The sequence below is a fragment of the Arachis ipaensis genome, chromosome B7 (assembly GCF_059453495.1).
Source record: "Arachis ipaensis isolate K30076 ecotype BB chromosome B7, ASM5945349v1, whole genome shotgun sequence".
NCBI classification, from domain to species: domain Eukaryota; kingdom Viridiplantae; phylum Streptophyta; class Magnoliopsida; order Fabales; family Fabaceae; genus Arachis; species Arachis ipaensis.
The window spans coordinates 143,093,329-143,108,181 of record NC_142442.1 but is presented as its reverse complement, the minus strand read 5'-3'; the positions used below and the strand labels follow the sequence as shown (position 1 = coordinate 143,108,181).

The following is a 14,853-nucleotide window of genomic DNA, read 5'->3' as shown; positions in this document are numbered from 1 at the left end:
GCGGATACTACTATCTAGAAGTTAAAAAGTTAGCAGGTACAAGAAATTTGTTATGGAAACTTTCACTTTGTTATGTTCTCAATCTTCTTGATGGGAACCTTCACTCTCCCCATATCTATCACCTTTATTCTTTCACTCTCTATGTGTATATATGGCTGTTTACTATGAATGAGAGAACGTTAAATTGATGAAGTTAAGTATATGTATTACCTATTAGAAGACGATAGTTGAAGAAAATATGCAAGAAAAGAGGAAGAAACTTAGGCTGAGATTTTGTCTTTACTGGACCAATTATACAAGATGACACCACAGATAAGGGAAGGAACTAACCAACATAAAACTACGGCGATTTATATGCTGATAAATTAATATTCACTTGCGGAATTTGTGTTGTTATGAAGATCCTAAAGTGAACATCATCTTCATCTAAAACTTGTTTGGTGATGGCAATGGAAGAAACTTAAACTGAGACAGTATCATGCCAGTTAGATAAGGTAACGACACAAAGAAAAGAAGGAACTAACCATTAACTAACATAAAAATGTGGTTGTTTATATGCTCGTAAATTAATATTTACTTCCAGAATTTATGTTGCTTTCATGTCAGAAGATAAAGATCTAAGTAAACATCATTTTCGTCTAACATTTGTTTGGTGATGGCGATGATAGTGAGTAATGCGCCAGCTAAAAATATCATTAGCAATTAGTATCAGCATTGATCCATTTTTACTGATTTAATCTTTCTATTCTTAAATTTAAGTTATGCCAAACATATTTTAGTTTGTCAACTTGGTAATATAAAATATAAATTATAAGTTATATATAGAGTGGAAAAAGTAAAGAGAAATATAAAAGGGAAGAGAGATATATAAGAGGATGGAGAAAAAAAGTTTATTAGTTTAGAAAAAAATATTTTATCTCAATTGTAATGAGAGAGTGTCATGTGATATTTTTTAGTTGTTAAATTAGTAATATAATATAGTTATATTTCAATTTTAATTGCAATTAGAGAATACCATGTTTACATTTTGATTGTTAAATTTATAATTAATCATTGACAAAGATATATAATAGAGGTAAAGTAGGCAAAGAAATGAGATAGAGAAAGCATGAGAAAAGAGGAGAGAAATTGTTAGTTTTGGAGGGAAAGATTTCATTTTAATTGTAATTAGAGAATGATATGTGACATTTTAATCACATAATAAGATTTTTAGTTATTCATGTGAATATTTTAACTTTTTACTAATAATTAATTTTAACATTCATTATCTAAAATTTGAAAGAATTTAATGTGTATACTTTTATATTTGATTAGATGTTAAGTCTCTAGCACAAATAAAAATAATTTATTTTTATGCTTACTATTTAAAAATAATATATTTTTTTCTCTATGTATATAAAAATATAATTATATATTAGGATAAAGAATATATATTGATAGTTATAAAGTTAACTTAAAATTATTTTTTTAAAATAATTAAATCTTGATTCTAATTTTTAATCATAATATTAACATTTTTTTTAAATTATATATAATAAATATTTGAATAAAAAAAATAAAAATATAAATTAAAAAGATAAACGATAAAAATTTAAAACTAAATGAAAAAACTAAAAGAATATGCATATAATAATTATCATATTTTTTTATTTGAATTATATTATTTTATTAATTTTATTTATTTTGTAAAACAGAAAAGTAGAAAAAAATACAGAATAAAAGAAAAAAGAGAGAAGGATAAAGAAAAAAAATAAGAGAAAAGTTTGTTAATTTTAGAAAAATTTTTATTTTAATTATAATAAAAAAATATGATAATACATTTTGATTTGATAAATTATTAATAAATTATAAATTATAAATTATAATAGAATAGGAATGGTAGAGAGAAATAAAAAAAAGGGCGAGAAATAAATAAGACAATATAATAAGGGAGTTTATTAATTATGAAAAGAAATATATTTTCTCAATTTTAATAAAAGAGTGTCGTGTGACACATTTTGGTAAATAAATTAGTTAGTAATATAATATATAATATGACATATTTTAATTTTAATGTAATTAAAAAATAGTATGTTGTATAAATTTATAATTAATTATTAATAATAATATATAAGAGAAATATAATGGATAAAAAAATGAGAAAGATTGAAAAAAAAGAGACAAAAAAAATTCTTTAATTTTATAAAAAAATTAATTTTAATTATAATTAGAGAGTAATATATGATATATTTTGATGGTAAAATTAATAATAATAAATAATTAAATATGATAGATGGCTTAACTCCAAAGTAGTCCAAACTCCAAACTCCAATCAGACAAAAACGACAAGATATATACTAATAAAAAATGACAAATCACACAACCCAGGTTCCAAACCAAGTGATTCATTACACAACGGACGATTTTCTACTCAGAGCTCAATCCCATCAAGGCATTCAACTCAGACCAAATCAGAGCCGTAGAAAATACATCTCCCACCAGCTCAAATGACCAAACTATCCCTCCACACGTGACATGTCGCTAAACTATTGGTCCAACTTCCCGATCTCACCCTGGAGCAGCGTACACAATACTCACCGACTCCACATCCTTTTCCTTAGATCCATATAAATACCGCATTCGCCTTCGCCAGACGTAGCGAGACACCGCGCACGGCAGCTCCACCTCAAGCCCGCGCTTATCGTGGCAGAACCCGCCACCGGTCACCGCCGGAAAAATCATATTCCGCAACCGTAGAACTCAAAATTGAATTAAAGAAAAAGCGCGTACACACACAATTACGTCTTCTGCAGAGAGTGCATGTGCTCCGGCGAGTCAACTATGAACGGCGCTCAGTCGCGAGACGATGAGTCGAAAGAAGACGACAGGGACGCAGAAGCGAACCGACTGCTGCACCAGCAGCAGCAGAAGCAATCGACGTCATCGAAGGATGACGAAGAGGTGGCGTACGAGGCAGGGGAGAAGATCCAGGTGGTAGATTTCGACTCGGTGGACGGCGATGACGATTCAGGTGTTCCCCCTCCGTTCTCGTGGAAGAAGCTGTGGCTGTTCACTGGTCCCGGGTTCCTGATGAGCATAGCGTTCTTGGATCCGGGGAATCTCGAAGGGGATCTCCAGGCTGGAGCCATCGCAGGGTACACGCTTCTATGGCTGCTGATGTGGGCCACCTTCATGGGCCTCTTAATACAGCTTCTCTCGGCAAGGATTGGGGTGGCCACTGGGCGCCACCTGGCAGAGCTATGCAGGGAGGAATATCCCAATTGGGCGAGGCTAGTTCTATGGTTCATGGCCGAGCTGGCACTCATTGGGGCTGATATTCAAGAGGTCATTGGCAGTGCCATCGCTATCCAAATTCTGAGCCGCGGGGTTTTCCCACTCTGGCTTGGAGTTTTGATTACCGCTTCTGATTGGTATTCCTCTTTCTGATTCAGTTATGCAACTTGTTTCTAATCTCATAGGGCTTAGCTAAATTGTCTTGGGAATTTACTTCGATGCACTAACAGTGTTAGCCAATAAAATTGCGAGAATTTGTGAAATCAGTATGGATAAAATGTACATTACAACAACTACCCACTGTGATTTCTCACTTTTTTGTAATTTGATTGGTTGACAGTGTAAATTCATAGTATATGTAGTTAAATTTGTAGTTGGATTGCTAAGTGAACTTCTAGAATCTAGTTCAAAATGAACCTTTTTTGGTATTTTGTTTCAACATTTCTACTGATTTTTATTGTTGGCTTCAATTTGATTTATTGTTGTCCTTACAATTAATTGGTTGGATTGGGAGTTTCTTAATCGTATTTTTCATTTTCAAACTTAAAAGGGCTGAACTGTGGTTCGTTCTTTCTATTGTTTAACAGTTTTGTCTTTCTATTTCTTGAGAACTATGGAGTGAGGAAGTTGGAAGCTGCTTTTGCAGTTCTCATTGTTACTATGGCTCTTTCTTTTGCCTGGATGTTTGCTGACACGAAACCTAGTGGGAAAGAACTTTTGACGGGTAAATTTTTTTCTATTGATGTAGTTGGCGTATGACATTTTTATATCACCAAGTTCCTGTCCTTTTAATGGTTTGCACCTGTCTCTAGGATATAAGAAATACAAGTATTTCTGTCCTCTTAGTCGTGAATATAACTGCATTCCCCCCTCCCCCCCCCCCCCTTCTCTTCTCTCTTTTTGTAGGTATTTTGCTTCCAAGACTTAGCTCGAAAACAATTCGTCAAGCTGTCGGTGTTGTTGGTTGTGTCATAATGCCTCACAATGTATTCTTGCATTCTGCTTTAGTGCAGTCAAGGAAGATAGATCCCCAGAAGAAAGGCCGGGTACAGGAGGCTCTCAACTACTATACAATTGAATCAACAGTTGCACTTGCAGTCTCCTTCATGATCAATCTATTTGTCACGACAGTTTTTGCTAAGGGATTTTATGGCACAAAGCAGGCTGATAGCATGGGATTGGTGAATGCAGGGCAGTACCTTGAGGAAAAGTACGGAGGAGGGATCTTCCCCATTCTTTATATATGGGGCATTGGGTTATTGGCAGCTGGACAGAGTAGCACCATCACAGGCACATATGCTGGCCAATTCATAATGGGTGGTTTCCTCAACCTTCGGTTAAAGAAATGGTTGAGAGCATTGATCACTCGTAGTTTTGCAATTGTGCCAACTATAGTCGTAGCTATTGTTTTTAATACATCAGAAGCCTCATTGGATGTTTTGAATGAATGGCTTAATGTGCTTCAGTCCATGCAAATTCCCTTTGCACTGATTCCCCTCCTGACCTTGGTCTCCAAGGAGCATATCATGGGGACCTTTAGGGTTGGGCCTGTTCTTGAGGTATAACTATCATCCAACTTTTCTTTCATTTCATTGATTGTTAATGGTAAGATCTGTATCAACTACTTGCTAGTTCAAAGTTAGTTTCATCTTACTAGATTATTTGAAAACACAATGATTCATATGCTTTTACCTGTGTCTTGTTTTGCATAAGCTTAGATGTACTGAGTCATTGTAGTTTCTTTATGATAATCTCAGTGCATTATTCTAGTTCAGTCTTGCTTGGAGTTTACATATGTGAAATCTCCTATCATAAGTTTTGGATTTTGTATTCATATAATAGTACTGATCAGTTGTATCGGAAGTTTGTCAAAGGGGGTGATGTAGGATTTAAACAGACCACAGCCCAGTGATCCATTATTTCCATTTGTTGTATAGTAAAGTATATAGGTTTATATAACCTTTACTTACAGAACTAGATGAAGATTGGGATTCTTTAGTTTATATAGAATATATGGGTAATCCATCACCTCATAAGAGCTATAAGTCATAATTGCAAATGCACTTGTTTTTTTCTAGAATTACGAAGATGCTTCAGTTTCATTTTATATTTCCCTAGCAGAAAGTTCAGGTCTATTGTACATGATGTATGCAATTATATATCCCTGGGATAAATGGGTGAAGTAAAAGTAGGTTGAAGAAATGATGTGCAAGCCACTCTCTTGCAGCAGTAGTGGTTTTAGTAAGCTAGTTCCCTGCTATTAATTTGTCTTGTTGAACTGATGTTTTGTTTATTTGTGTATTTTATTTTGTAGAGGGTGGCATGGACTATTGCTGCACTTATAATGGTAATTAATGGGTATCTCTTGTTAGATTTCTTCCTGTCTGAGGTGAAGGGCCTGCTGCTTGGTTTTGTAGTTTGTTCATGCACAGCTGCCTATGTTGCATTCATTGCATATTTGGTTTCTCAGAGCGGTGCTCTTCCACACACTTGGGTTAATAGAATCCCCAAGGGTTTTTCTCTCCTCCAAATTGAATCAACAAATTCATACGACATTAAAAATCCGGAAAATAGTACTGCAAACTCCAGCTAATCATTTTTGCACTAGTATACTTGCTTCATACACCATGGAGGAGGTTTTATAGAATATTTCTAACCTTGCAACCTGCTTTAAAGGGAGCACCAAGGTCAGAAAGTGGAAAGCACCTGTATTTAGCTGTACTTCTTTTTTGCAATATAGTTACAGTGGTTACCCGCCATGTATAACACAAGTTGGAAATATTTTTCTGTAAAATGAAAGGTGTGGAAAAGAAAGAGAGAGAGAGAGAGGAACACGATTACAAGTTGCAGGATAAATTACTTCCCTCCATGAACGCCTCATTCTTTATTCTAACATGTTGTAAGCTGCTTCACTATTCTTTGATGTATACAGAGTTTGTATTTAACTTGAACTGTCAGATGTTACCCCATGAATGCAACTTGGAGCTGATCTTACCAGATAAATCAGCATACATGAGATGTATTGAGTTAATCAATAGTGCAATATGGAGTATATTTTTGTTGTCTTCCATTTAATTTTGCCGGTTTTCTCGAGTGTGTTGCGAGCTCGTGAAGTGTGTTTAAGATTTTGTAACCTGGAAGTTTTAATGGTATTAGGTCATTGACTGTTTAATACAAACAATTATGCAACATCTGCTACATATTACTAATTTTATAACTAAAATATGTTACATCATTTTCTCCTTGCAATTGAAATTAAATCTTTCATTTCAAAATTAAAGAGTTCTCTCTCTCATTCATCCACTCTATCTCGCGTATTCTTATACTCACATTATCTCTTTTATATATTATCAATGACTAATTACAAATTTGATAATCAAAATATATAACATAATATTTTCTAATTGTAATTAAAATTAAAACTAAAATTAAAATATTAAAATTAAAATTGAAATATAACTATATTATATATTACTAATTTTATAATAAAAATATATCACATGTCACTCTTTTATTGCAATTGAAATCAAATCATTTTCTCCAAAATTAAAGAGTTCTCTCTTCCCCTCTCTCTCTCTCTCTCTCTCTCTATCTTTCTCTATCTCTCTCATTTATGCATCTATTCTATCTCTCTTGTTCTTATACCCATTTTATCTCTTTTATATACCATTATCAATGACTAATTATAAATTTGACAATCAAAATGTGCAACATGATATTCTCTAATTACAATTAAAATTAAATTAAAACTAAAATTAAAATTAAAATATAGCTATATTATATTACTAATTTAACAATCAAAATATATCACGTAACACTCATTAAAATTAAGATGAATATTTTCTCCAAAATTAATAAATTTTTTTCTTCCATCCTCTTATCTACTTCTCTCTCATTCTCTATTTTTCTCTACCATTCTCATTCTATATATAACTTATAGTTTATATTTTAGGAAAATACTCACATGATGTCATCTTCATACGAAGATGACATTGTGAATCCTTATATGATTAATTAAATATATTTAGTCAAACATATCAATTCATTTAATGGTCCACAATGCTATCTTCATGTGAAGATATCATCACAGGAGTATCCACCTATATTTTATATTACTAATTTGATAAACCAAAATGTGTCACGAAGTATTCTTTCATTACAATTATAATAAAATTTTTTCTCCAAACTTAATAAACTCTCTCGCTCATTTTTCTTTATCGTTCTCTCTTTTTTCTCTCATTGTTTCTCTTTCTACATTTCTATTCTACAAAAAATAAAATTAATAAAATATCATAATTCAAATAAATTCATAAAATTATAATACATTAAATCTATAATTAAATATAATTAAAAAATAATTATCTAATATTATTCATATAAAAATATATTATTATTATTATTATTATTATTATTATTATTATTATTATTATTTGCATACTTTTTTTAGTTTTTTAATTTAGTTTTAAATTTTCACTGCTTATTTTTCTAATCTATATTTTCACTTCTCTTTCTTCAAATATTTATTACATATAATTTAACTGATAGAAACTTTTTTCCATATGATTTTTTTATAAAAGTAATTTGATTTTATAAATTTTTTATTTTTTGTTATAATCTATAATACCAAAATAAAACCAATATAATTTTAAAATATTTATATTTCCATAATATTATTACAAAAAAAATACTAATATACCTCCAAAATCAGTCATCAAATTATATACAAATATGCAAAACTATTACATGTTATCATATCAGAATGGCTAATATAAATTGGTAAGTACAAATTGAATGAAGTTCTTATGTTTTTGGATTTATTAGAAACAATTATATTACATGTATAAAAAAATCAATTACAAAATTAAAGATTCGTATAAAATACATATTAAAAAAATATAAAATATGCATTAAAATGAGCTAAATAACACATCTTAGAAAATCATGCTTAAAAAATGTTAAAATAGAGACACCTATTTATGCTGTCTAAAAAAAGAAAAAAAAGACTGATATGGTCTAATCCAACATTAATTTAAAATAAAAAATTTGTTTAAAAATATTATTGGTGGACATAGTTAGAACATATTTGTTTCATATTAAATTAAAAATAAAGCATACTTACTCTATATGGGGAACACATTAGTCTGTTTTATTTTTTTAAATCAAGTTAACGAAAAATCATTATATTATCTTACAACGCTTAATATTCTAGCACAAAAAATATTGACGAAGAGCATTTTGGTATTAATATATATATACTTATTTTTTTAAAAATGTTTTAAAAAATTGAAGTATCTTCTTTATAATTATATAAAAATTAATATTTAATGACTAAAATTTTACTAATTGTCAATCATTCTAATAAATATTTTTTTTTATTGTATATTAACTTTAACTAATATGATTTGTAATAAAATATATGCATCTCATTGTTTAAATTAATTAGTCAAATTCCATTAAGTAATAACCTACAAATAATATCATTATATATTATATTATCTTACAACATGTAGTATTTTGGCATAAAAAAGACTGACATGCCGTGTTCTGATGTCAATATGTATACCTTTCTTTTTTCAAAATATTTTAGGAAAATATTTTCTTTGAAATTATAAGAAAATTGATATTTAATGACTAAAATTCTACTAATTGTTAATCATTCTAATAAATTTAATTTATATTTTTTATTGTGTATCAATCTTGATCAATATGATTTGCAAATAAAATATATACACCTCATTATTTAAATTAATTAGTCAAATATCCATCAAGAAAAAAATCTATAAATAATATTATTTTAGAATAATAAAATATAAGTAATGATTAAAAGACCTAATTTATCTTTCTAATTATCCTCCTAATACTTAAATAAGTAAAATTTAAATATATATGTTATTTTTTCAAATAGAACTGTTACACAACCAAGTATTATTGTCATTCAAGTTCAACCAAGTAGACTCAACACCAAAAATCACTCTCATTAAAAGAGCGTGATTATACGCGCGGGATTTACGTTATCGTCGTCGTTGTCTTCTTCTTCTTCTTCGCGTTCCTCCCACCTCCTCCTTCTTCTTCTTCTTCGCGTTCCTTCTTCTTCGCGTTGTTTCTCCTCATCGTCATTCTTTTGTTGCTGCTGTTGTTGCTGCATTTTTTTTCTTTTTCTCCTCCTCTCCTGGGTGATTTTACAGCATTATGATTTTCTTCTTCTTCTTCTTTGTTTGATTTTTCTTCTTTTTTTTTTCTTAGTTTTATTTCTCTCAAGAGCGCAAAACAAGAAGAATTATAACAAAATGAAATAAGAAGAAGATGAAAAAATAGTAGAAGATGAGGAGAAAGGGTTTTGAATTGTGCAGAACAACTAGAACAAATGCACCTTAATTCACTCAGAAGTGAACTGAAATTATATCCAGAATGACCGAAAATTAAATTCCGAATGAACCGAAATTACTTAATAATGACGATACACAAACAAAATTGTTTCAAAATAAGCACAGGCCAAGTGTACCTTATTTTAAATCCAGAATGAACAGAAATTATTTAATGATTGCATTCGAAAACAAGCATACAAACAAAATTGAATGATAAAAAATTCACTCAGAAATGAACCGAAATTACATCTAGAATGAACCGAAAATTAAATTCTGAATGAACCAAAATTACTTAATGATGACGATACACAAACAAACTTGTTTCAAAACAAGCATAGACCAAGTGCACCTTATTTAAATTCAGAATGAACCGAAATTACTTAATGATTGCGTTCGAAAATAAGCATACAAACAAAATTGATTAATCATGAACAAAAATACATCCAAATCCATCAAGTGATTTTGCAACATTATGCATTTTTTTTCTTTGTTTGATTTTTTCATATTTTGATTATTGTTAAGACGGTAAAACAAGAAGAATTATGAAAAAGAAAAAACAAGGAGAAAATGAATAAAAAAAGAAGAAGAAGAATATGACCAGGAGTTTTAAAGAGTTTTTTATTTTTGTTTCTTTTTTTATTTTTTTTTTAAATTTTATTCCTCTCTAGAGAGGAAGTGAGGAAGAAGAATTTTGAACTGTGCATAATAACGAGACCAAATGTATCTTAATTCACTCAAAAATGAACCGAAATTATATCCAGAATGAACTGAAAATTAAATTCCGAATGAATTGAAATTACTTAATGATGACGATACACAAACAAACTCATTTCAAAACAAGTACAGAGCAAGTGTACATTATTTAAATCCAGAATAAAGTGAAATTACTTAATGAGTGCGTTCAAAAACAAGCACACAAATAAGATTGAATGATAAAAAATTCACTCAGAAATGAACCGAAATTACATCTAGAATGAACTAAATGATGACGATACACAAACAAACTTGTTTCAAAACAAGCAAAAACTAAGTCAATTTTGAACAAAACACATCCGAATAAATTTTGGATCGAGTAAAGTATCGTTTTTGTCCCTAACGTTTGGAATAAGTCCTATTTGTGCCCTTAACGTTTAAATCGTTCTATTTGTATCCCTAACGTTTATAAAAGTGATTCAATGTTATCCTACTATCAATTATACTAACAAATCAAATTATATTTTTCAATTATTTTCACTTGGATGTATTCATTCTCAATTAGATCTCACTTGGATGTGTTCGATTTTAATATTATACCGACTATTTGTGTTTAGATTCAATTATGTCCCTAAAAAAGTGAATTATATAAATGTTGTATGAATTAGTTTCAACTTTTGATGAGTTATTTTTCGGAGTGGATCATCGATTCTATCTCAGACATTTGTATTCTAACTTCAAGAAGAGATTTTTAAAACTCAAACTAAAGCATTCATCATGTGTAATTGATGGCAAGATAACATTGAATTACTTTTACAAATGTTAGGGATACAAATAAGACGATTTAAACGTTAGGGACACAAATAAGATTTACCCCCAAACGTTGGGAACAAAAACGATACTTTACTCATTTTGGATCAGACAATGTCATCAATATGGCAAAAATTTGATGATAACGATAACAATAACGACAATAACAATAATGATAATGACGATACATATTAGAAGACAATGATGATAACGATGATGATCATGATGATGATGGAGGAGAAGGATAAAAAAGAATGAGGAGAAGAAATTCGAGTAAGAAAAGAAGGAGAAGGAGGAGGAGGTGCTGTTGATGATGATAGTAACAAAATTGAAAACTAATAAAAAAAAAGGAGGAGAAGAAGAAGAAGATATAGCATCATAGATGAAGAAGAATGTGCGTACGTGAATTTGAAAAAAGAAGAAGAAGAAGCGTATGAATATAAAAAACTTGGTTGGACTTAATCAATTAAATTACTCGGACGTGGAGCTTTATTGTTTTTCAAAACATTGAAAAAAATACAAAACTTTCTTTATTTAAGATTAGAAGAATGGTTAGAAAAATGAGTTAGGATTCTTAATAATTTTTATATAAATTAAATAATAAAAAATAAAATTAAAAATACTGATAAAAATATAAATTAAATAAATATTTTTTGTGCATTACAACATAAGGATACATACACCAATACTAATAACATTATAATGTAGGTTCATAAATTTTGCCATAGTCGATTAATATGTAATGACTCTTATTTCACCGTTAGAAAATTACTTATTACAGATGGATTTATAGATAGATTTAATCTTTATTATAGACAGATTTTTAGTTACCAACAAATTTTGTCCATTGGTAAAATCTCGTCAAAAGTTATTTACTGACAGATTTTTTCGTCTGTAATTTACCGATAAATTTTTCTCTGTTATCGATAGATTTTCTTTTGGTAATTGTCCCTTTTATTTCACTAAAAATATTAGATTTTTCGACAGATTTTCTGTCGATAACTAATGTCAAAATTTTTGACAGATTTTTTGTCGATATTAAAATTTAAAAAGGTATTTACAACTCTACATACAGACAAATTTTCTGTCTGTAAATCTATAAGGAAGATTAATGCATCCTCACAAGACGGAACAAAAGCTGTGATAGGATCCTCGTCAGCATTTAATTTCTGTTCAACCAAAAAGCCAATGTTGTGCTCCCATCTGCCATGACAATTGCGAGAAAAAAAAGGATACTTACCAACAAAAGACGATCAAATCAAATAAAGGCAATAATAACAGAAAAGACGATTACACACATACCTATTAGTTGGTGACCGGTCTCCCAGTCACCCAACATATCACTAGGATTCAAAGGATTATCCCTAAAAATGGCCATACGAATATCAGCAACATCTTAGCTCCCCAAGGATAAACTTTCGAATGATACCTTCACCAAATACTCGACCGCGACCCCGAAATTTCAATACACAATAAACCTCCTCTCTCCCTCCTAGGTTAATCAGAAAGGATGACACTTTTGGACTGGCCTTACTTTGAAATATTGTTCCTTGAACCCATAAAAAGAGTCTTCAAATAACCCAAAAAAGTTTGCCGCCTTTGGTGTGTGCGGAATGACATGTAGCCTTTTTTATGTCTTTGCCCCTCATGATTAGAGACCTTCAATAGAAAGAAAAATAAAAAATCTCAAATGCGGCAAGAATCTCCAGATACTCGCAAACCAGTTCAAAGCATCGAATAGCGCCCAAGTATTCGGGTGAAGCTGAGAAGGAGCAACTAAGTATCAGTTCAATAAGGATTGAAAAAACTAGGAGAAAAAAAAAACTAACCCCCAAAACAAAAAATATGAGTTTGTAAACCTATATCCAGTCGGCGATACGGGGAGCCTCTAAGTTCAAGAAGTAGATATGGAACTGGAGTAGGCTACCATGAGACAAAAGATCTTCTTTCTAAAGAGATTCGATTCGAAACTATGATATGTCCAAGGTCCAATATTAAAATAATTTCAGAGGTTTTTCTCCTGGTCGTTAGGGAGAACAAGGTCGTAATGTTCATTTTCCGGTCCTCCTCCACAAATAGCTTTGGTTTGCCTGAGCTCCTAGAGATCGGCTTTCCCGAGCCAAGTCGATGTACTCAACACATCAGAGGTACACTAGTGGTAACGAGCAGGCACCCCCCACTCTGGGAAGACGGGACTCCGAAGAATTGGATCTGGTCTCTTCCTTGTCATACGTACAATGAGGGCACCATCACCCTTAACAGCCTAGAATCAAAGGAAACATATGCTAGAAACTACTTAAAATCTTACTAGAATGTATAAACGTAATGCACCCCCACTGCATAACTACCCAACCCTTCTCTAGAAATGGAACAAGTACTAGAGGATACCAAGCAAAAAGAGAAAGCAAACAACTTTGAGGAAGGGAAACAAGAACTTACTTGAATGAGGCTAATGAAGTAGTTTTGAAGAAATTAACAGTGATAGAAATAGCGGTAAATGGAGAATGAAGAAAATAAGCAAAGGGATTATTGAATGAAGAGAAATAGAAAAGTAAGAAAGGTAGCAATTACCAAATTTTCAAATAAATATCTGAAGGAGGTCAATCGCTACGAACGAAATAATCAGGGATAAATTTTTTTTTTCGCTCTCTAACATTTAAAATCCACTACTATCATTAATTGGCACTGCCCCTTGATAAATGCAAACGTCAAATCAAAGTCAGAAAATCCAAAAGAATAAAATCCCATACTGGAAAAAGGTAAGTTGGCAACAACGGTTCCAATTTAAGAGACCACTATGGGATTTGAAAAGACGAAGTCTTATGTAGCTGCTACCTCCCGTATTTTGAGCACTGTTATGGACTAAACCGCAACTCTTCTAGAAGTCCCAAAACCAAAAAAATCTCACCCTGATTCAAAGACTGGATCTACTCGATAAGCATAACCATCTTTTGAGATTCAAAATCATATCACTGATTCCCAAGATTTGAAAAAACCTAACAAATGGATAATCATTATAAATAAGGAGTTTCGACTCTCCCAAATTTGATCGAATAACCTAACCTTATTTTACCTCTTTAATATCTCTCTAACTTGAACGTCAGAGTATTATTATAAATACTACCCCACTATATCTAAATATCAAATGTTAAAGTAGTCAGTCTTAACTTTTCAATCACCCGAATTCAGTGAATACTGAATACCGAACATATACCAAATTAGTATCCTTTTACAATTAGTTACTATGACTGATCTGGTAGTCAAAGTCCAAAAATAGAAGGAGATAAAAGAAAGAGAGAAAAAATATAACAAAAATCATAATTATCATAAATTAAAATAATCATATTACTGAATTATCATATTATTGATTCAATCGGTGTGTTACAAATTGAATCAATGATCTAGACATAATTAAATAATTATATAAAATATAATTTTACCATTTTTTTAATTTTCATAATGAATATTTTTTATTTTTATTTTATATTAAATTAATTATTATTTTTAAATTATAATAATTTATCAATTAATTTATATTTATTATACTCTTCAAATATTTATAAATTTATATTTATTATATTTTTTAAATATTTATAAAAAAATAAAAATAATAATAATAGAAATAGAGCAATATTAATTTTATTTAAATAATATTAATAAAATATTATTTTTTTTAAATTTATAAATATAATTTAATTTTATTTGTATAATA

The 14,853-nt window shown here is 30.1% G+C and overlaps 1 protein-coding gene across 1 annotated transcript; it reads left to right on the top strand.

Annotated features, from left to right (window-relative positions):
- Positions 1-2,601: 2,601 nt before the first annotated feature.
- On the top strand, positions 2,602-6,343 carry LOC107606380 (metal transporter Nramp2). The gene is made up of 4 exons (XM_016308447.3): positions 2,602-3,410; positions 3,861-3,997; positions 4,180-4,832; positions 5,588-6,343. Exons 1-4 carry the CDS (start codon positions 2,800-2,802, stop codon positions 5,864-5,866), a joined length of 1,680 nt encoding a protein of 559 aa, XP_016163933.1. The 5' UTR covers positions 2,602-2,799; the 3' UTR covers positions 5,867-6,343.
- Positions 6,344-14,853: the final 8,510 nt, after the last annotated feature.